Below are 22,661 nucleotides of genomic sequence, written 5' to 3'. Positions count from 1 at the left end.
TTCAGAAACTCAGAGAATGTTGTCAATGAGAGGTACAAGCTCTGTGTCATGGCCACATATAGGTAAATTTCTGCATAAGCCTGGCTGCTATATGTAGCTTGTTGCATATCAGTTCTGTTTCCACAGCATCTGAGTGCTTCTCAGTTTCCAGTATTATAGCTGTAAAGCAATGAGGTGACACTTTTCCTTACTATAGTTGGAAAGCGATGTACAGACATCCTAAGGCTCAGGTTCGTATTTGAATATTTGTGAGTTAGTTAACAAAACCTTGTTGCAAAGCTAGACCTTACATGATTTACCCCAAATCCAGAGATGCTCACATCAAAGCAAGGAACTGATGAGGGAATCTGACGACCTAAGTCAGTGCCCCAACCCCAAATACCCTCTGCACTAGAATACTTAAGCCATCAAGGTAGCTTTAAAAGTAAAGGCTATGCAAACTGTACCCAGACTGCAATAAGCCTTCATGCAAATCCCCTTATATTTTGCATGCATAACACCGTATTTTATTACTGTTTTATCTGACACTTCTAAGCCTCTAGCTAGTAAGGGGAAAAACTAACTCATTTCAAAACAGCAGGGTAAGCTCTCTCTGCCCACCAGTAGGTACAGTTCCTCTGCACCATGCTGAGCTGCTGCCTCCTTCCAACGTTTAGTTTGAGTGTATAGGCCTCATTTGGTCAATGTAATAACTACTCCTGTAAAATTTAACAGATCTCCTGGCAAAGGTGAGAATAGCTCATGTAAGGCAAGTTCACTGTCAGTACTAAACACAGCATTTATCAGTGGCCTCAGGTGCTGGGACCAGAGGTGTGAATTGTTTGTAATTCTCATCCAAGTCACTGCAAGTGCCTTTGAAAATAGGGTCTGAGCTGTATCGGCCAGCGGAAATCTTGCTGTGGCTCACTGGCTACTTCTGACAGCACTGGCTCAGCTGAACCGCAGAATCCCTCCTTCCCCACTTCCCTTCTTCTGACTCACTGGTTTCAGTGGTCCAAGTTAAATTGGAGAGAAATGGCCAAGAGAAAGCCCAAGTTTTTGATTCTCCTGGCAGGTGTTAAAAAAAAAAATCACAGAAAAGGCTCAAATACAACAATCATATTGACAGCACCTTAGTCCACTGTCATCAGAGGGCTTACTGAATCATGTAGGTTGGGAAAGATCTTTAAGATCATTAAGTCAAACCATAAACCTAACAACTGCCAAGTCCACGGCTAAACCATGCCCCTAAGCGCCACTCCTATGTGTCTTCTAAATACCTTCAGGGATGGCGATTCAACCACTTCCCTGGGCAGCCTCAAACTCCATGAAGCCAAGCTGACCCCGCCAAGACACTTCCTTGGATCCAGAAACAGAGCCGAGGTTGTTCACTGTGCAGACAGACGCATGGAAGCCTGGAGGAGCTCTGTCTGAGGACGTGGGGTTCAATTTTGTGTTCTGTGCATTTCTTAGGGGAAAGCCATTCAGTAAGCGCAAGCATACGGATCTTCCACGTGGCAGCTTTGACCCTGGCTCCTCATTCTTCGCTTAAACAGCCCTCATCCTCCTAGTCCCACCTGAGCTCCAGCCACCTGTGTGAGCTGGGAGGGGGGCTTTACCCCACGCTGTGGGCCAGCGGTGGCTCGTTACCTCGTTTGCCCAGGCTCGGGGCAGGAGCAAGGCTGGGACCCGCCGGCCGCGGTAAGCCGATCTGCCCCCAGCTGTCCCCGGCGCTGGGCTGGAGCGCAGGCAGGGTGAAGGGGGAAGGAATTCGGCTCCGCTAAAAATAGCGGCCGCGCAGCCCCGGCGGCTGCTGCTGCCTCTCCCGCAGACCCCCGGTGCGGTGCTGTCCCCGGGGCACGGCAAGCAGAGGAGTGCCCAGAGGCCACGGGGAGGGCAGTGCCCTGGTCACATTGTCTTCCTCCGGGGGGTGCCTGGCCCCCGGGCCTTGGAGATGTCCATCGTGCGTCCCCCCACCAAACAGGCCGCTCCGGGGGGCTGGGGCAGCCCGGCTGCCGCACCGAGGGCTCCCCCCGGCGCGTCGCGGCTCGCCCTTCCCAGCACTTTATTTCGGGCGCTGCCGGGCCCGGCTCCAAGGGGCGCTGGCTGCTTCGGGTTTCCATCCCCGCCCGCTCGGCGGGGGGCAAAGGATGGGCGCCCGCGGTGGTCTCGGTCGTGGGAAGTTTTGCCCCCACCGAGGACGGGGCGAAGGAGGGGGTAGGGGGGGAGCGGTTTTGTAGCACAGGTGAGAGGAGCTTGGGCGGCTCTTGGGTTTGGGGGTGTCTCTCCCTCTTCCCCGAGGGCCGATGGAGGGGAGACAGGGAGAGTCCCGTCCCACAGCCCGGGGCAGAGCAGCAGGGCTGAAAGCGGGACGGCGCAAGCTTTGCGTGTCCCCCGTTAATGGGAGCCCGATGTTCCCCGTTTCCCACCAGCCCCCCACTGTCCCCCGGCTCCTCGCACTCCCGCGACGGCAGCAACAGGCTGCCGGGCTCGGGCGACGGCGGAGGCCACAGCCTCCGCTTTGCGGGCTGGGGGGTGGGAGCGGCTGCCCAAGGGGAGGGCAGGCCGGGCCTGTGCCGCCCCCAGCCCGTCGCCGGGGCACCGTCCCGGGGCTGGAGGGCAGCGGGGATGCGCGTTGCCGCTCTCGGTGCCGTTTCATGGGGGCCAGGGCTGGGCGATGGGGAGGGGGAGGTGCGGGACTGGAGGGGGCAGCTCTAGCTCCAGCCCTCCTTGCTGCTGGCGAGCGTAAACCTGCCGCCTCTTCTGCAGTGCCGGGGACTCGCGTCCTCCTCCTCCCATCCACGGCTGCAGCTCTGCTGCTCCATCCCATTATTATTAGGGGAGGATACGAATAAAAAAACCCAACCCAAACCCACCCAACACCGAACCAAAACCCAACACACCCAAGCAAACAAGCAAAGCCCCCCATCCCCCGCCCAACTCACAGTACCCCCTCCCCCCCCGCCCCGGTCGGTGGGACTTCCAGGACCGGCTGCGCTTCCCTGGCCCTGGGGAGGGGAGGCAGAGCCGGGGAGGCGGGGGGAAGGAGGGGGCCAGGGCCAGGCAGACACAGGGAAAATCGCTTTTGTCTCCGGCACGGCGAGCGGCGCAGGGGCTCGGTGCTGCGGCTGCCGGAGCCCCCCGCTCACCGCCCCGCTCCGCTCCCGCAGGCACCGCGGCGGCGCCGCCGGGCTCCGAGGCAGCGCGCCGGGGAGCGGGCAGCTCGCCGCTCCTCGATTTTTTTTTTCCCCTCCCCTTCTGTTGGTGTTATTTCTGCCTTTTCGGCGTAGAGGATCCCCCACACGCACGCACGCTGCCCCCCGCCCGAGGTTTCTCTGGGTCCAGCCGGAATCCGCGACGCTCCCGGGGATTTTCCCACCCAAGCTGGGGTCTATGAGCGGGAAGGTGATCAAGCCCAAAGAAGAGAAAGATGCTTCCAAGGGTAAGGCAGGCGCAGCCGCTCCGATGAACAGCATGTTCCCCGGCCCGACCGCGGACAGCCCGACCTTACCGCGCTGGGGCGGGGGGGGGGGGGGGGGGGGGGGGGGGGGGGGGGGGTACCGCTCCGGTGCGAGTCCGTAGCTCGGGGGACCCCGGGCACGGGTGGGGAGTCGGTGCCCGGCGTGCGGGGCGCTGCACCGGCACCCCGGCACGGTGCGGGGGGGCCCGGCTCAATGCGGCACCGGCGAAAGTAAGTGCCCCCCCTCCCTGCGCCAGGGGGAGCCGGGCCCCCTGCCGCCGACCGGGCGGGTGCTCGGCGCTGCCGGCGGCCCCGGCCCGGCCCTGGCCCCGGCCGAAGCGTGCCGGGCCGGCGGAGCCATCGCCATGGAGACGCGGAGCCGGGGCCCCGCCGGTGCCGAGAGGCTGGGGGGTGCATGCGGACCCCCCAGCTGGCGCCGGGCACGGGAGGCTGCCCCATCCCGACCGGCCCGCGGGACCGGCGGGGCAGCTGGGGGCACGGAGGGGGCGGGGTACCCGCTCCGGGGGTGATGCCTGGGGGGGGTGCAGTGCACGCGGGGGGTCCCTCTGCGGGGGTGCATGCCCGGGGGCGGGGTGCCCCGCTGCGGGCTGCCACGCACAGGTGGCTCTGCCCTCCGCCCTGCGGGCCCGCAGCCCCCGCGCAGCTCGCTCTGCGGTGGCACCCGCGCTCGGGGGCTCGGAGCGCATCCGAGCGGTAGCTGGTGCGTGCGCTGGTATCTCTCCAGTAAGTCGTGGCTCTGTGGATTGGTAGGTAAAGCTGTGTATGTCACCCGGCGTACAGCCGTGCGGCAGGCTGGGGCTGCCGGGGCGCCCCGGTGAAGGGTCTGCGCTTGGCCTCCCCGAGAGAGGGGAAAAACCTGCTCAGCGTTTACTAGTTTTATCAAACGTCATGGGCACTTCCCTGTCACTTTTTTTTTAGCAGCCTGAGAGGCCAAATCAAAACAAATCATCCTTTCTACTATTTAAAAAAAAAACTTTTCGGTTTTTTGATTTTGAAAGTTTGTGTTTAACACTAGATTTTTGAGACTTTGTGTTCTTTTTTCCTCCAGCTCTTTCCAGTTGTAACTGTGTTAGTGTTTTCCTCAGGTTATGTTTTTTTTTTTCACAACATAATCAAATTCACTATTCGGATGCATTGCAAAACCTTACATTTTGTAAATAAATATTTTTTGTCTTTACATTATTTTCTTTGATGGTGAGGGTTTTTGGTTTTTTTTGTTTTGTTTTATGGTGGCCTTATTCACTAAAATGCTCTTTAAATAATTTATTAAGCAATGCAGAACAAAAGACTCCTGCCTTTCTGAGGAATATTTTGCATGATTTAGAACTGTGTTTATAATCTTACACAAAAGGAATTTTCCATACTTGTGTTATATTTGTTTGAAAGCTTGCTTTTTAAATCAAACATATATTCCCTTTTGTGCTATGATTACAAGTTTTAACGACATTAACTTCATGCTTGCAATTGCCTGTGTATAGGTTTTGGGACGTATCTGTATTTGAAAACACGGAGACAAAGGCCTTTGTATCTGCTGTTAATGAGTCAATAACGACTGAGATGCACAAGGCTTTGATTCCAGGGGTGACAGTGTAGCAGAAGGTATATATTCTGAGAATCCCAAGAAAAACAGTTGATGCTGATACTCTGCTTCCAGGAGATGCTGGTACGCTCTTGGAGCTTGTATAAAACTTTCTCTGTTATCACAAAGTAAAGAGGCAGTTTTAGATACAGCAGGAGGAGCTGGTACATGTATGAGGTGGTTCTAGTACTGCTGTATAAAAGTGAGTGATGGTTACTGCTTGTGAAATAGGCTTTTAAAAGGGGTCCAGGGGTGGTGGTAAGGAGGTAGTATTTACCAGTTAATGTGTAGGCTGTGTGGCCTTCTTTACAACCTACAACCTCTTGTGTTGTAGACTGAAATAGGACATTTATTTTTTTTTCCTCTGAACCACCTGAATTTTCTTTTGGCGATTGCAAGTGTTATTGCCTTTAGAGAGAATGTTTAATTTGCATCTAGCCATAGTAAAAACAGGCTGGTGGTTTTTTGTTTGTTTACACAAAGAAGCAATAATTTGTCTGGAAAATGGGATCCATTTCCTGCACGTTTCTGCAGCCATACTGTGGCACTGGGTATACTCCAGTCCAGACAGAAGCCTGTATGTTTTTGAGTTAGTTACCTGCTCCTTCAAAGAACAATGCAATCAGGTTTCATATGAGAGTATATTATTGTGGTGATATGTTCATGTACCCCACGTCCTGTAAGATATAGGATGTAATTGTAATACCTGCTGTAAATGCAGGTGTCCCAGGGCTATATTTGCATAATAAATGTGGAGTACTTTGTTAGTAAGAACAGTGTCAGCCTTTCTTACTCCTGAAGCTTTCTTATACATGACAGGGTTGTGCTTGAGATGAGACTTTGCTGTATTTCTCCTAAGAACTCGGGGAGGGCCATATTCAGCCCTAATGTAAGGAGCTGCTTTGTGTAAGTTGTTGAATGGCACTTTCTGCAACCAGTATTTGGGGTGGGTCTTTGTAGAGAAACCTGACTTACACAGAACCTTGAACAGCCATGGATTTCAGTAGGAATCAGCACAGTCCAGTGCAAGTAGCTGTCTTGCAATGGGTATTTTAAGTTAAATTGCCCTCTCCTTAAAGGCTGTGGTGGTATCAGCGGAGTTGCGCAGGTGTAACAGAAGTCCCAAAATCTATTTTTAAAGAAATAGGTTTCCTTCACATCTTTTCTTAAAGAGGAAAGTAACTACTTGCTTCTGAGTTTGTTGGTCCCACTTGTAAGCTTTGCCTAGAAAACCCGGTGATGATGATTTTCCTCACAATTTTGCTGCTTTTAAACCCGGCTGCAGATGTTTGAGAATTAACTATCCCAACCTAAATAAAGCTTATGGATTAACCTGATGAAGTCAGGGATGTGCACCTTTACTTTCTGCAAAACGCTGCATTAACTGTGAATGTATAAGATATTAGTGTTGATTATTATTTTTTTTTAAACTGTGTGAGTGTTGAGAGAGCTGCAGGATAGCCTAGGTAGCCTCCAAGCTGCTTTACAAATGTAGATCAGCTGTGCTGCTGCTACAGTGCGGTTTATTTGTGGTAGTGAGCAGCTTGTTTCAGAAAGCAAGCTTGTCCCAGCTGTGTTGGTGGTTTCAAGCATGGGGCAGGTTCCTGTCTCTTCTCACTTTGTGCTCTCTCAGGGATTTGCAGGAGTACGAGGACCTGGGTAACAACAGCTCAGCATCCTGCACAGGTAGCTTGATGGTTGGTAACAGCTCTTCCTCAATGGAAGTCAGCTATGTGCTCAAGAAATCCCCCCAGGTACATTCCCACTGGCTGCAGTGCAGTTCCCACCAGCTGGGTTCTCCTGCCACGTAGCTGGTGTGCAGAGCGCCGTGTGTGTGGCAAGGCAGGTGACTTTGCCCAGTTCTCCCTCAAAAAACTTTTACTTTGCACTTTGAGAACAGTATATCCAGTGTCCCCAGCAAGCCTTGGGGCTGTATCAACACAACCCATTTTGAATGAAATATTTGTTAACCTTTTATCTGGGGGAGAGGCATGGGGCAGTAGGAGAGTACAGGGCGTTAGAAAGTGAGCCGAGACCTGCTGAAATCCTTGTACTTTGGATCTGGGCCTTAAAGAGCTCGTGCTGTGTGGTATTACAGCCAGACTCTTTCCAGAGGCTGCTTTGCAATTTGTGTGGCTCTTCCAAGCAAAGTCAAAGGATGGAGTAGAGAATCTGAACCTAAATCTGATAAGTTCATCTTCATTTGGTTTTCCTTTTACTAATTAGATTATGTGCTGTTGCCTTCCCCATCGAGGCAGGCGCAGGGGGATCTTTTCCTGTCGCTGTGCTCTTACTGAAAGAAACTTGGGTAGCTTTGCCCAGAAGTCTGATAACCTCAGCTGTAAGCAGTGAGAAAATGCAGAGAACGTTTTTTTTTCTCCAGAAAGCAAAATAGGAGGAGTATTTTCGAAGCTGATACACTCTTCTCAGATTAGAAGCTATTGAAATAGTGACAGTAAGGGTGAAGACTTTGGAAGTATAGGTACTATTCTAATTTAGTGACAGCAGAAAACAAAGCACTTAGAGAAAGCACTTGGCAGGAAAAATAGAAGTCAGAATTTTGAGGTATCTATTACTGCTTTTCCTGGCTTTATGGGAATATAGTATAATGCGGCTTATGATTGAAAGGTCTGTAGAAAAGCTGACAGAAATAAAGAAGCTGATCTCAACAGTTATATTTCTATAGTACTGAATCATGAGAAAGTAACTTACTTCAGGGACTGAAGAAGAGCGGTGCAGAGGCAACATGTAAGCTGACCATGTCTTGGTCTGAGTCCACTGAATCAAAATTAGCAGCAAGTGCAGACCCATGTGAGAAGGGGGAAGGGAGTGTGGTGCTGGCACCCTTATCTGCTGCTTGGCCAACTCACGTGGGAGACAGGGCATTTCTTTTGTCTTTCTATCAGAAGTTTGGGTGCCAATTCTTTCGCATCCCAAACGAAAAGCCCCACCAAACTCCAGCAGCAGCTGCAGTTTGACATGAACTCGAGCCTCTGTTCAGGCAGGTGTTTGCCAGCAGTAGATTGGCTCTTATTCGGTCAATTGGTGCTATTGACTTATGCATCAGAACTTGTGTTTTTCATAAACATTTAATGACACTAAAGAATGAGTAGTTAAACTCAATGCTTTTATTTCGTTTGCTTCACACTAGAAATCTCTGTGCCTCCTGTCTGAAATTTGAGATTGCAGATCCACTTTGAATAGATGCCTGCGTCGCCCACTGGAAAGCGACAGCCAAAATCTGAGGCATGACCCACCCCATCCTGGATATTAATGCTGCAGGTTACAATACATACCCAGCTCTTGGCTGAGGTCCTGATCCATTCAAAATTCCTATTGACACCAGTGGGAGTTCTCTGTGTCTGCCTGTGGCATTGCCTCTGATATAGTGGGTGGTTGTTAATGTGCCCATGCTTGGAATATTTACAGTAACTACCTCCTGTTATGACTCATTATCTGTGATTGGTTTTGGTTCCACAAACTACAGTAACTCTTTATAAAAGAAACGTCCTTCCCTCTCAGTCCCAAGGCAGTGGTCCCTGACATCTGTTGGTGAAACACCAGTAATTAAAAAAATGGAAGTGACCTTTGAGATCAAAACACCAGCACATTCATGCTGATGCTCTGTAATGGTTTTCAGTGTTAGCTGAGGAAATCCACAGTAAGGCAGTATTTTTAGGGACAAGCTCCAAACTCTGTGGTTTGTGATACTGTCGATTCTCGTATGGCTGCTGTCTGTGGCAAAAGACTTGTGTTGTACAGAAGGTAGTAAAAGATAGCCTTCTTTTTTGCTTCTAGAGGAAAAAATAATAGTTGCTTCTTGGCAGATGCCAAATCTCATCTTCAAAGGAAGAACTCCCAGGCAGATGAAGCTTGAGGGATGAGTAGCCGCACAGAGCATTGCAGGGGGCTGCAAAGGGGTGAGTACCAGCATCCACAGCAGATGCATAAGAATTGGTATGGCTCAGGCTTCTGGCATCTCTGATCTGTGGCCACCCACAATATGCTGGAGACTTGTCATTAAATGTATTTGTGCCATTTACTGTGATTTCCTGCAAGGCATTGGTCTTACCCCTGCACTTTGGGGAATTTCATGCTGCAGTGTAGTCTTGGGTCAAATGAATGTTAATTTTCTTCCTCTGTTCCCCATTGTGTGTTACTGCTATAGTGTGCTTAGGGAAAGAGTCAGCTCCAGGGTTATTTGAACCACTTTCTCAGGAGCAAAGATGTGGGAAATCCTGTTCCTCGGTTTCTCCCTGCAAAGAGTGTATCCATGCTTTTATAAAATCATCTGTGAATCTAGATGTGTGGTCGATTCTGTGTACAAACAAACCATTTGTATATCTGGGAGGACAAGCTTTGCATCCTAGATGACCTATAGCTAACTCTTTTCAGTCCAGGATCTTTGTGTTTGTCAGTTAATGTGTATCAGAGAGGAACTGCTTTGTTGATTACTGGGTGCTTTTATAGATTCGGTGGTTTCAGATCTGTTTTGTAGGACTGAAGCTTTTGTAGCCACTTGGATCCCTTATAGTGAAGCCTGGCCCTTGGGTCTGTGCTCCCCAAACATTGCTTTTCTTTCCTTGACTATGTTTCTTGGCCCAACAAAATTCCCCACTTTTCCCAAAACATGTCTTGGCCAAGCTTACATGAAAAGACATATGTTAAAAACCAAAATGAAACAGCTAAAGGAGTATGTTATTTACAATAATCCTTTTATGTTTTTGTGTGGTAACTTGAGTAAAAGGTTTCTTTGAATTGTCTGGTTTCTTGCTTAATATTTGTATTGTTTTGCTGAGAGAAACAAAGGCGAAAATAATTTGAATTGCACCCTCAGGCAGGTAACCATTCAGTTCTTTTCATGAAGAGAGTGTATAGTGAGACTGTTCTGCACTTAATTAGTTTTGTGAGAGTGATGTATAAGGCAAGGTCAGTGCTAAAGGAAGAAAGGGCTGGCATGGATTGAACGCTGCTTACGTTGTTTGAATAATTAGAGCATCACACTGAGGTAGGAGGGAGCAGAGGGACTGAAATGAAGTGGGAAGAAGAGGTATTCCTGAAATAGCAACTGAATTGCCATTGGGCTGGTTTGTATCACACACACACCGTTCAAGATTGACTAAATCTGAACTAGTGGTGCTTCATTACCTTTGATGCCGTGGGGGTGATTGTAGCTGAAATGAAGGTGTAGTTGTAGAGATTACTCTGTTCTGTGGCCCAAGTAATCTCTAGATGCTTTTCAGCTGAGGCCTGACATAATTGATAGAAGGCTCTGTTGGTTGCTTTAAGAATAAATTTTTTAACAAAGTGCTTGGTATTTTTGATACATGTGTTTTAGATACCACCCAATTCAGGATGAATTCCTTTTTGTCTTGGTGGGATCAGATCAAATCTACGCATCGTGTAATCCCCATCTGACCTGGGTGGTCCACAGGCATTTGCTGGCTTTTGTAAAGTGACGGCTTCATCTCTGTTCATCAGTTTTAGACACCAGCATAGGCAATCCAGTAGCATTGCTGTACTGCTCTGGTGGGCTTCTGTCTCCATGTTCGTGTAAGGTTTAACAACAGAGACTGGCAACACAGACGTGGGATTTCATAAACAGTAGTGTTTGTGAGTATTTTTCTTATCTTCTTCCTCCTCCATCCCCTTAAAACATAGTGTGCCAAGAGGGAATGTACTTGTGGTGTGTTGACCTTGGCCAGCTGCCAGGCGCCCACCCAGCCCCTCTTGCTCACCCTCCTCAACAGGAAGGGGGAGAAAATGAGATGGAAAAGCTCATGGGTCGAGATGACAAAAACAGGGGAATCCCTTACTAATGACCGTCACGGGCAAAACAACCTTGCCTTGGGAAAAATTAATTTATTGCCGATTAAAGTAGAGTTGGATGGTGAGAAATAAAGACAAAAAGTCAAATGCCTTCCCCGCTCCCCTTCCTTTTCCCCAGCTTCACTCCTTCACCCCCAGCTCCTGTAGCTGCTCCCCTGCCCCAGCAGCGCAGCAGGGCTGGGGCTCAGGGTCACTCCGTGGGCGCTCGCCCCTGCTGCTCCTTCCTCCTCACGCCGCTCCCTGCCCCGCTTGCGTCCTTCCCGCGAGCTGCAGTCCTCCGGGGTAAACCTGGTCCAGCATGGGCTCACCATGGGCTGCGGCTCCCTCAGGGAATACTCAGCTGCTCTGGCCTGGGGTCTCCACCTGCTCCCCGGCGGTCTCCCCTGCCCCGCGGCCTGGCGCGCCCCCTCCCCTCCGCCTTCACCGGCCCCGGCGCTCCAAGGGCTGTCCCTCATGCGTCTTCCCCTCATTCCCCCTGTCTCCGAGGTGCTTTCCCAGCGCTCCCAGGGTTGTTCCTCACACGTCTCCCCCTCACTCCTCCCGTCTCCAAGGCACTTCCCTAGAGGCGCCAGCACATGGCTGCGGCCGGGCTGTGGGGAACCGGCCCCGGCCTCCCCGCACAGAGGCCCCGGCCGATGGCACCTGGGCACGACACGGTTGGACTTGCAGGACAACGTGGTGGCTGAAGAGGGCTTTGTGGCTTAGCCTCAACTTCTGATGACGAAGGTAGCTGGCTAATTGCAGTTCCCATTAGAATGGGACAAGTGAAAGGAATTACACAGAAAATTCACTCTTTCTCCTGGCAGAAGGTGGTCTTTCCCGTTGTGTCAGTGATTTCAGCTGGGACTTCAGCTCCTCATGCAGGAGGAGGAGGTGATGGCCCCGAGCTCTCCGCTGCAGGAGGCTCATGCAGGTTTTATTGACACACTTGGTTTAATTATAGAAGTTTAGGAGTTCTGAACAGTTTTCCCCTGCCCCCCATAGCCTGTGTTTGCAAATCCAGTGGTAATTAGCACTAATCTGGTTTTGTTTGATTTTTCTGTTTGTTTTGTGTATTGAATCCTTGGAGTTTTTCCTTGTCTGTTATAGGTGAGTTTTTCCTCAATTTTTGAAGTATTTCTGATTTTTTTCTAGATGAAGGGGAAAAGTACATAAAATAGGAAAGATGCAATGGAAAGAAAGTATGAAAGAACCAGAGAGGAAGGCTTGACAGGAGAGGGATGGGGGGGGCAGCTGGGAGGGAAGGGAGTGCTGCCGAATGAGCTCCAAGTCAACTGCAGCATGTCATTTGCTCATGCCCGGCCTCAAACTCTGTCTTACCTGCCCATCAGACACAGAGGGGGAGAGAGAAGTTTCTTCTGATTTTTTTTTCAGCCATTTCTTCAGGAGTTACCAAAATCACAGAAGGCAGTAGGCACCTTTTTTACTTCCCTGCCCCTCCCCCTTGCATCTCTCAGTAGTTCCCTGGTACTGGCCACAATGTTTGTTCCAGTAGCTCAGACTGGATTGACTTCCACACATTGTCAACGTTCTGTCAAATTGCTTACGTAGAAACTTCTTTTTCTTTGGATTTTACATCTGCTATGAATTTCTATACAGCTATCTTTATGTTCAATAGACATACAAATATCTTATGTTGCTCTTGTATCTCAATCTGCCCAAACTGTGCTACAGTGCTGTCTTGAAAATGTTAATTTTTTTAATTGTAATTATACACAGTACTCTGAACTGCTGTCACTTATGCTTTGTTCCTCTGAGTGCTGCAAGAGAATAAGAAACTATGATGGAGCCAATTGCCACTGCAAGCCGTTGTCACTTCTCATGGGGTGCAGAGCTGGAATACCTGAACCGTGAAAGTCTCTTTTCTAGTGAAATAAAGATGTGGTGGTATTTTGGGGAGTTGTAGTATTGGTGGGAATCGCAGGCGTATGCATTGCCTGGGGGAATCATGATTTGTAATTGTTTTGAGACCATCGTGTAGTGCAGGTGCTCCCTCCTACCCACCACTGCAGATGTTGAAGTAATAATTCTTCTGACTGCAAATAGGAGGAAGGTCTCTGCAACCATACTGATGCACGATCAGTGCAGGTTTGTCATGTGCTCTGCTTTACGTTTGCTTCTCATCTTGCATACCAGTGACTGAATGTTCAGAGACTGCCAAAAATAGCTGGTTTCAAGTGATTGGGCAAGGAGACCTAGAACAACTTTCATTTGCTGCTCTTCTTTTCTCTTCTTTCCTGTCTGCCCTGTGTTTGCTTTCTGAAGAAAGAATGTTGTTTTTTTTTAAATCTATTTTGGTGGAAGTCAATAAAAGGTGGTGAAAGTGAAATGAGTCAAAAGGGATCAAATGGCAAGTCTTTTCTCTGGTCACCTGATGGGAAGGCTACAGCAGCAGAAAGACAGTGAGGCCAGTTCCAGGAGCTCAGAAAAGATTTCTGGGATGAAGCGTGACCTGTTTCTGTTCCACCCCAGTGTCAGGATGCTTCCTGGCTAGGGAAGCAACAAAGCAATGAGTCTAATGCTGGAGTTTGTTATCTGGTCTGTTGAGCTTACAGGCTTGTGTTGCGTGGCCACTGGAAAGCTGTGTCTTTGGCTGGAAAAGGGGTTTTGGGGTTGTTTTTTTAGCTGGTTGTTGTTTTGTTTGGTTGTTGGGTTTTTTTCCTTTTCAAAATACCAGTGCAGAAACCAGTTTTTAAGTGTTGTTTTTATAATTGTGGCTTTGGGAAAATTTTCTATCATATGGTTTCTAGGATGTTGGGAGTAACAAATTGGTACAAATAATAGCCTTTTCATATAGGGTATCCAAGTAGTAGATGAAGGAAATGAGTGAAAGCTTTGTGGCTATTCATGTAGTAACTCATATATGAGCAGAGAACAGCACAGAAGACAGAAGGAAGGTAAAATTGTACTTTTTTCCTAGTAGTGCATTTAAGAACAGTGGATGTTCTTGTTTAGGACACTGAAGTGGCAGCACTGAATACAGAGGAGAGCAGGATTATGCAGAGCTGTGAAAATTGTCAATTCTTTTTCATGGCAGCTTTCAGGGTTTAAACACTTGTATTTGTTCCCTCATTGAGACATAAGCAAAACTTCTTTGAAAAAAGCATACCAGAATTATTTTAAGGAAAAAGACCTGTCAGGTTTTCCATCTATGTCCTTGTTCCACCCTTGATCTGAGAAGCCCTCCAGTCAGAACTGGGATGTTTTTGCAAGACTTTTGAGTATGATCAGAAAAAATGGTTAGGCACTTCTGAACAATGTTAGGAATAAATTTTGGAATAAAAGGGTTTGTGGAAAAAAAGGCACAATTTCAACTCAGTGGAGTGGAGGATGGCGAGAAGCTTTGTAGTGAGGCAGGGAGGTTTTGTATATGTGCCTTTTGGACTGGATGTGTCTTGTTTTTATTTCACTGCGCACTGTATGGTGAAGAATGAACTTTCAATTGCTTTGAGATTTGTGGAAGGAATAAGAGATGCCAGAATGGGAGTGCAAGGGGGAGAAAGTGTGATGGAGTGCCAGGAGAAAGCAAATCCTGTGAAACTTTGAACGATAGAAAATTAGCTTTGAAAAGGCTCTGGAGAGCATGAGGAAGCTGAAAAATGTAATGGAAGAGGCGATATTATGGGTGTAATTTATCACTGTTTCTGGGAGCCTGACCATGTATTTTCTTACTGCAGAGTGTGGATTTATGAAGACCAGAAGAGAAGCACTGAGGGTAGCCGAGGCGGGAAGTGATTGGTGGGAAGACTTTCAGTGCAGCCAGGGTCAAGGGAGAGATGAAGTTAGTGATGACACAGAGATGGAGGTAGAGAGGTACAAGAAGGAAAGGGAGCTTCTGAATTTGCTGCAACTCCAGGGCTTTTCGTAAGAGGACCAAAGATACAGGTTTATCAATGACTGTTGGCAGGAGCTGGCAAAACCATTAGCATTTGAGCCACTGAAGGTGTTGCAAATACTGAGCATACAAAGAGAAATACCTTTGCATACCAGTTTAACTTGCTGAATTGATTGCCTAAGTAGGTTTTGGGAGTTTTGCAGATTGTCAGAAAAGCAGTCAAATTTTGAAGTGGCAGGAAAGGCTGACTTCTAGTAAAGAGAGACAGTACTTGGCTTACAAATTAAAAAAAAAAAAAAAGTTAAGTAGCTGTGTTGGAAATGAGAGACTCAGCTCTGTCAAGTGTAATGGTCTGATTAGTCAGAACTCAAGGATTTAAAAAAACTTCTGTCACCAAGTGTGATTTTTTCACCTCTTCAGTGTGCTAAACTGAGGGTATTTTGTGTTGCTCGTTAAAATCTGTGTCCTATGTGTACTGGTTCAAACACCCAAGAATGAAACTATACATTTAAATGAAACCTTCAAATATCTCCCTTCTATGCTTGAGTCTCCCAGAGTTTGCCTGTCTGCTTAACATTAACCCCCCCTCTCCCCCCCAATCTATCCTGGACTTGCACCATATTGAGACAAGTACTACCCTAATAACCAGTCCTCTGAAAGCCCACACGTTGCACCAGTGTCAGTGAGCCCCAAAAATGACGTCTGGAATTATTATTTGATTTTATTATTTTTTTTCTACACGCGGGAAACTCTGTCACAGAAACATAAATACCTTTACTGACGTGTTGAAAGTAATGTGGTGGTACATGCACATTTCCATTGAATTCAAAGTGTGTGCTTCTACTGGACTTACCTGAATAATTATCAGATATATATTTGGGATTTGGAGGCCAAATCTTGCTTTCACTGATAAAGTAGCTTGAAAGGAAATTTAGGTACTTGTCTTTTCTAATGGTGTCAACGGGGTTAACTTCTGTAGTAGTTTTGAAAGGGAAGAATCCCCAGCTGCCACGTCTTTGAGACTCTTAGCAGTAATACTGGGCTGTGGTGAAAGCACACAGGTTTGACAACCTAAAACACTGCAAAAAACCCTGACAATCTGTCCTGCAGGGTGCCAAGCACCTCTACTTTTCATTTACCCAAAAAGTCTTAGCACTCTGGTTTGGGCCCCGTATCAGTGAATGTCACATATTCTTGTCGTGTTATGTTCCTACTGTCACAAATTCTTACATTAAATGTATTTCAGAAGGACCAATTGACTGTGTGTGAGGAAGACAGAGTGAGTGGCAAAAGGCTTATAAAAGAAATCAACAAAACGTGGCACACTTCCATGCCTCCCATTCAAACTTGTGTGAATGAGCTGTTTGTCAAAGTAGTACCTCTGTCACTAAGAGGTGAAGATAATGCATTTCTCTTCTTTCATAAAGTTAAAATTGTTGCTGTTAATTCATCAGCAAATTATTACACTCAATGTGAAACACCCTATTCTTTTATATGTCTTGAGGCACTTTAGCCTCCTCAGTAGGATCTCTAGTTACTGTTTTTATTCCTGCTTTAAACATTTTAAACTATTACTATGCATGGAATGTGTTTGAATAATTCTCCAGGTAAGAGACTTTGATAGCTTATCTGTGTTTATTTGGGTGACACCTTACAAAGAACAGAGCTTGCACCAGTGCTGTCTTGTCAGGTTAGGTTGAAACGTGGTTTGTGCTGCTCAGTATCAGTCTTGCTGAGAAATATCCTCAGTGGGAGTGTGATATACTTTGCGTGTTGTGGTGCTGACCACTGTTGTGATGAAGATTTTAAATGTTTGGACTCTTTTTCCATTTTTTTTTTCTTTTTTAGAAATAGTATTTTTGTGTTGAATCAATGTTGTGTTTTAATATAAGCCTGGAGATACGTAGATTAAACTGTATTGAGGCTTGATTCTGCAATATGGGATTTGTATGTGTAGGACAAATTGCCATGATAGTTCCAACAATTTTAATAGAGACTGAAATATATAAAACAAATGGCTTTGGCTCCTGAAATGTGATCTTGCGAATCAACAGAAACACCTTTTGGTGGATAAAAGGTAGCAGGATCCTATGTTTAGTTTACCTCTTCAAAGATCACCTGGACGATGCTGCAACTGAAAGTGTGGCATGAAATTTTACAATGTACTTACTATGCTGGATGGTCTTGGGGGCAGCTGCTGCTTCTCCAGTTTCACTGTAATATGGTAGTTTGTGCTTCACAGTTTGGCTTTGGGAATTATGGTGTCAAAAGTGTGTAATTCAGTCTCCTCCATTCACTTCATCTTTATTTCTTCCTTATTTATGTTTTACCTTTATCCACAAATGTAAGGATTATTGAGTCAAAGGCCTTGAAGGATGGTTAATACCTTGATGCATATGGTGGGAATCAAGACTGTGGTGTGATATCACAGTTTTTGACTAATGCCACCACAAAGTATGGAAATGTTGGTTGTATGTACCTTTTCTAATCAGTATTCAGGTTTGTAATATGCTATAGGATGTCTTCGTGTTTTGCTATGTAGAAAGAACAGCTCATGCTTTATAAACTCAAGCTAATACTACTTTGATTAGTGTATGTTTATTGCCAGATAAACAAGATCTTGATGTGGAACGTGACTGTACTTGTAGGCTTAATACCCTGCCTGCACTGATACGAAAAATCAGTGGGCTGCCTGATGATTAGGCCAGCTAACAGGGTGTCTCAGAGCAGCAGGTGCTCCGAAGCTTACAATTGAGCTGTGGGGTGAAACCAGATCTGCCTTTGTTTTGAACTTCTAAGTCTCATAGTGATGAAGCAGGCTGCCCTAGTCTGCCCAGCTTTATTTTCCAAGATGTAATTTCTTTGCTCACTGACTTGAGTGAATCAATTGAAAGTCTGCGTGTGTGTAACAAGGCTTTGACGTAAAGTAATTGATTGGGACATGCAGGCGTATGAGAAAGGCGTGGGGCAGGTTTTAAAGTAGAAGACTAAAACTTCTTGAGCTTCCTTTTGATGTGACATGGTGGTTGCTAAGTGCCCATCTGCTGTAATAACAGGCTTTTTGCTGGGTGCTGTAGTATTAACACTCTTCTTGTACTCAGGTTAGTGGGTTTTTTTCAGTCTTCCTGTAGGAAACAGGTTGTGTCTTGATCCTTGTCCTTTCATCTGTAAGAGATGTTAAGGGTACATGTGAGGGGAGCTTCCAAGTGCAAAGACTCACAGTTTTCCACCTCTTTCAGTAGGCTAATATGGTTTGCAAAATCATTTCCTGTGCCTTGGCTACCTCTGGGAACTAGTTCCTGTTTCAGTTTCTCTGCCACTGTGGGATGCTGTCCATAAGTCGATGTGGGTTGACAAACATGTAAATCCTTCCTGTGCTCTTGTTAAGGCCCTTGTGAATCATAAAGACCCACTTTTGATCAGCCTAAAGCATGGGAGAGTATAGCAAAAAGGGAGTGGGTACCTCGCCAGTCTTTCCTGCAAAGAAAAGTCCCTGTATTATCCCCAAAATGGGTAATTGGTCCTACCCACAGTGTCTTGACACACAGCTCCCACGGCATGTCTGCTGCTGGGCAGAGAAATGGCTGCTTGTACTGCCAGAGCAAACACATCTGTGTGAGAAGAGGCAAGAAAATCAGCTTCTCTTAAGGACCCAGCCTTCCAGTTCGTCACTCTCATGATATTTTTAGTTGTGTTTCTCACCCTTGTTCTTCCTCCCCAGAAAAGTAATATCTTTGCTCAGGCTGCATGTGAACTATTGGGATACAATGAGTTGTTTGTGATCCTGAATCCAAAGTGATGGTAGGTATTGCTGCAAGCCCTTCTCTGTCAGGCCCAAAGGAAGTGCTGGTGAAAAGCAGCATTGCCAAATTTTATTTTTAGCTTCTGTCTTACGGGGAATTTTTTTGTTGTTTGATCGTTTGGGTTTTTTTTTTTAGATTTGGACTGTTCTGTCAGGGGTGTTCTGAACAGCATCATACTGTATGGGTTTTTTTGTCTGTATTACTTGGTGGTCCAGCCTGGTTGGGTAAGTGCCCTGTGGCTGATGTACCCGTGCTGTTGATGTGACTGGCACGCTGCTCTTGTTGCAAGGTATCTTGTAAAATAAGCACACTGCCTTAGGCAAAATTAATTTCTTGGTATTGATGTAGTTATTGCATGTGTTTCTCTAGCCGCTAGCAAATATTGTTGTTGTTGAATTGACTACATCTTGTTGTCCTGGATGAAGCCAGCTGAGGCAATTCTGCAATGGAGATTGCATATAGATATGTAGGGTGTCCGTGGTAGACCCCACAGCCTGATGTGGCACTTAGCAGTCTAGGGGGATATTTCAGTTTGGTGGTAATGTTCCCAGGATGCCTGCTCTGCTTGGTTAGGTGACAGGACTTGCTTTCCATGAAACATCTGTAGTGCTCTGTGCAAGATGCTTCTGTTATGTGCTCATTGAAAACATTTCTCCTGAGAACATTTGGCTTAAAGTGCTTTTTTAAAAAAGATTTTATTGATTGTGTGTTTATCAACCTTTATTTTTTGGCTTCCCTTTAAGTTTTCCTCTTTCTCTCCTAGTTTTATACTTGCTTTGGGCCAGGCTTGCTGTCAGATAGGCAGGAGAAACTGATGCAAATCCTGTGCCCATGGTGTGGACCAAGCTCTTGTCATTGCTTCTGTTACTATTAATGCCTTACTCCATCTCTTCCAGCCCCTTCAGTCATCATACTGACAGATAAATTTGAAACCAACTGCAACTCTGCTCTAGCAGTATTTTGCCTGAGGTGCTAACAATTGACTAAAACTGACTTGGATCATGATTTTAATTGGTTTGATTTTTGCCATTGGCTTTAGGAAAAAAAAGAGCTATTTTAGTCCCTCTTCATCCTTGGTTAATTTTATTAATCCATCTGTGGTTTTAAAAACCTCAAAAAGCCTCAAAGACCTTCAGCATGGAGAGGTAAATGTTACAGAGCGAGGCTTACCCTGAAATGCTGATGTACGGGTGGCATTTGGTTTCTAGTGGGCAACAATATTCCTGTTTGGTCATGCAGAAAATTGCCAATTTGAGGGGACATGACACCTATTGATTACCGTATGAAGTAGTTTTTCATATGAGATTGGAGGCATTTAAATGCCAGTTTTTAACTTTTGTTTCAGTTGTACTGCCTGTGATATTTTTCTCCTTGGACTGCTGGTCCTTGCTTTTAGAACCAATTCGGCGCCTGTAACTGCAGAGATGAGTGATGACACGTGTTTGTGCTGTTTTGCTGTGGGACGGCAGTAGTCGGTTTGCTTTAATTTTTAATGCTCTGATTCTTTGGCAAGTACCAGCGGTGTTGAAACTACTCACTCATGCAAAAAATAAATTATACATGCATACAGGTTTGGGGCCTGAAGGCATTTTCACAGGGTGTACCTGCAGGCACACAGCTTAAATTGCTTAGACTTTTTACACATACAGATCTATAGGGTGAAAGGATAGATAACCTTCTCTAAGGGTCTATGTAGGCTTTCTTCAGTCTGTTACGACCTCCTGCCACCCCAGCTGCAGTTCACTGTTCTCTTGATTGGGCTGATGTAACACATTGTAGAAAAATACCAGTGAGAATTGTTTGAATATCAATACAACAGCATCTTGAATCGCAGATATTGAATCAAAAATATGCATGCAGTTTTGTCTTTCTGTCCATGAGGTCCATCTGGGTGCAAACTTTGGCTACGCTATGTTTGATGGCTTGAATGTCCCTATAGTTCTAGGTTGGATTTGTTGAACTGCAGTGGTTTAAGCTCGTATGAGGTGTGATCAATAGCAAAGGCAATTCAGGCACTGGTTAATTTGAAGTTTTATGTCCTTCGTTTCCATGAGACATACTTGTTCAGTTACATTATCTGCTAATTGTATTTCTGAACAATTTCTTGCAGAGACCTATAACTGTGTGTTCTTGACATGAAAACTGCATTATTCTCTAGGGGAGATAATCAGTTAGTGACTTACTGAGCTCAGCTCTTGCTGTCTGCTGTTGGCCTCTATGGTAAACCCTGAGTTTTAGTGGGCAGAGCAGAACTTTTCTGTATTTTCTGTCCTTTATGAAGGAGGTGCTTACTGAGAGGCTTTTTCTTGCAAATAAATGAATTGCTTGTGATTATTTTTTTCCCTACCTGAAGTTATTTAAAAACCATAATTCGTCAATAATATTTTTTGTGCTATTTGATAAACACTAAATGGAAATAGCTGTGATCCGTACAGTCCATTATTAGAAGGCTCTTCTGAATCAGAAAACCAAGTCTCTTTTGAAAATGCATTACTTTGAAAAACAAATCCTGCTGGCTGGTGCTGGACTTTGGATTTCAGAGGTTGGGAAGTTTGTGCTTTCCTGGCATGTGAAGAGCACCTTCTCTCACAGACTCATCAGGAGGAGCAGATTGTAGAGTCAGTATGAGTCCTTTTCAGAAGTGGTGATGAGGCCAAGAAAGACTCTTGGCTTCTTGTGATATTGATGGGCTGAAAAGGAGGATGGGAGGCCTTGACTGGCACGGACAGGGCCTGTGATCTGGTACAAAATTCAGCTTTTAAATTATGTTTGACACCACAAAGTGCTGATGACACTGAGGCTCCTGGGGCAACACAGGTGGGACCCACTCCTCCACTAGAAGTTTATTTCTTTTTCCTGCATCAATATATATGAATCTTCCCTTGCCATGCTCCAGGCAGCTGTGACCCAGGTTAAGGGTACTGGGTATTTATGAGACATGTGGGTGAGAATGAAATTGGGGATGAAATTGAATAAAATTCACATCACGAATGTGATGTTCAGGGCAGTTCACAACTCTGTCACTGTGGTGGATGAAATGTTCTGTCAGGGTACTGCTGTGGATATCTGGTGTTTTGGGTGATTTTATTCACCTTCTGAATCACCAGGGGTTTGGTAACTATTGGAGGGAGGATGATGGATGATATTGAATGGTCCTCCATGGCCTCACTTGGTCCAGGTTTGAGCTGGCTCAGCCATCCCCCTTCTAAGGTGGTGTGGCCACTGGCTGGCTGAGGGCTCTGCCTCTGGGGAAGGAGCACCATGTCTGGGTGCTGTTCAGTTCATTTGTTTGGCTTGGAAAGCTTTCATCTTGAATCTTGTGGTTTGTCCTTAATCCAAGTTAATGGGCTTCTTCAAGGAGGAACTTGGTAAATAGTATATAGGGGTTATGGTGAGATGATTTATTAGTCCTCTCTGATCTGAAGTAGTAATAATAAAAAAAAAAACAACAACCTATGAAGAACTCTACGTGACCTATTAGAAATGACATTTAAAAGATACTTTTCCAAAGCCCAAAAGATTATTGCACGCTATCCCCCCTGCCTGAGAACAACAGGTATAATGTAAATTAAACCCTTCTGATCAGATTTATTTTTCAACCTTTTTATCTTCATAAAGGTGAGGAGCTGGCCAAAATAGGTTTATCATAGTTGACTGTCATCCTTACTTCTAAGTTCCTAGCTTTTCAATTGCTACAGAAATGTAACACCTGTACTTCTGAAGGTTTCTGTGCTGTTATGTTTTTGAAACTGGGGACACACATGTTGCTGTGATCAGGGTACTCTCTACATAGTTACATCCATATGTTGAATGAACAAATACTCTGTGCTCTGCTTTGGAGCAAAAGGGATGGTAGAGTGTATTCCTGCACTTGCCGAGCTACTAGATACTGAGAGTTGTCTTCAAAACCATTAAGTCCTTTTTCAGTGTAATACACATAATGTGTGAAAGCTTTCCTTAACTGAATAGCAGTGATTTAATATTTAATATTTCAGGGGTTTCTTCTCTGCTTCATGTGTATGGGCTCCACTGCAGTGCTTTCACACTGAAAGCAGATCCCCAAAAGACTAGATTTTCCAGGCTGCTTAGCTAAGTAAATTCTTCTCATTAATAATAAGGTCTGTACAACCTGGTGCTTCTCATTTCAGTGGAAAA

At 46.1% G+C, this 22,661-nt stretch overlaps 1 protein-coding gene across 2 annotated transcripts in view; it reads left to right on the top strand.

The window, feature by feature from the left end:
• The first annotated feature begins 3,023 nt into the window (after positions 1-3,023).
• The window catches only part of FGF13 (fibroblast growth factor 13), a 258,055-nt gene continuing 238,417 nt past the window's right edge, over positions 3,024-22,661 (top strand). Inside the window, exon 1 of one of the 2 annotated variants that reach the window (XM_040614722.1) lies at positions 3,024-3,421. In XM_040614722.1, the coding sequence (XP_040470656.1) occupies positions 3,373-3,421 (49 nt within the window). In that variant the 5' untranslated portion in view covers positions 3,024-3,372. The remainder of the gene's footprint in view (positions 3,422-22,661) is intronic. The other variant, XM_040614724.1, reaches the window with a different exon arrangement.

Source organism: Falco naumanni, chromosome 14 (genome assembly GCF_017639655.2).
Source record: "Falco naumanni isolate bFalNau1 chromosome 14, bFalNau1.pat, whole genome shotgun sequence".
NCBI lineage: Eukaryota > Metazoa > Chordata > Aves > Falconiformes > Falconidae > Falco > Falco naumanni.
Note: the sequence above shows the minus strand (reverse complement) of the source record. Positions and strands in the feature narration are given on the sequence as shown.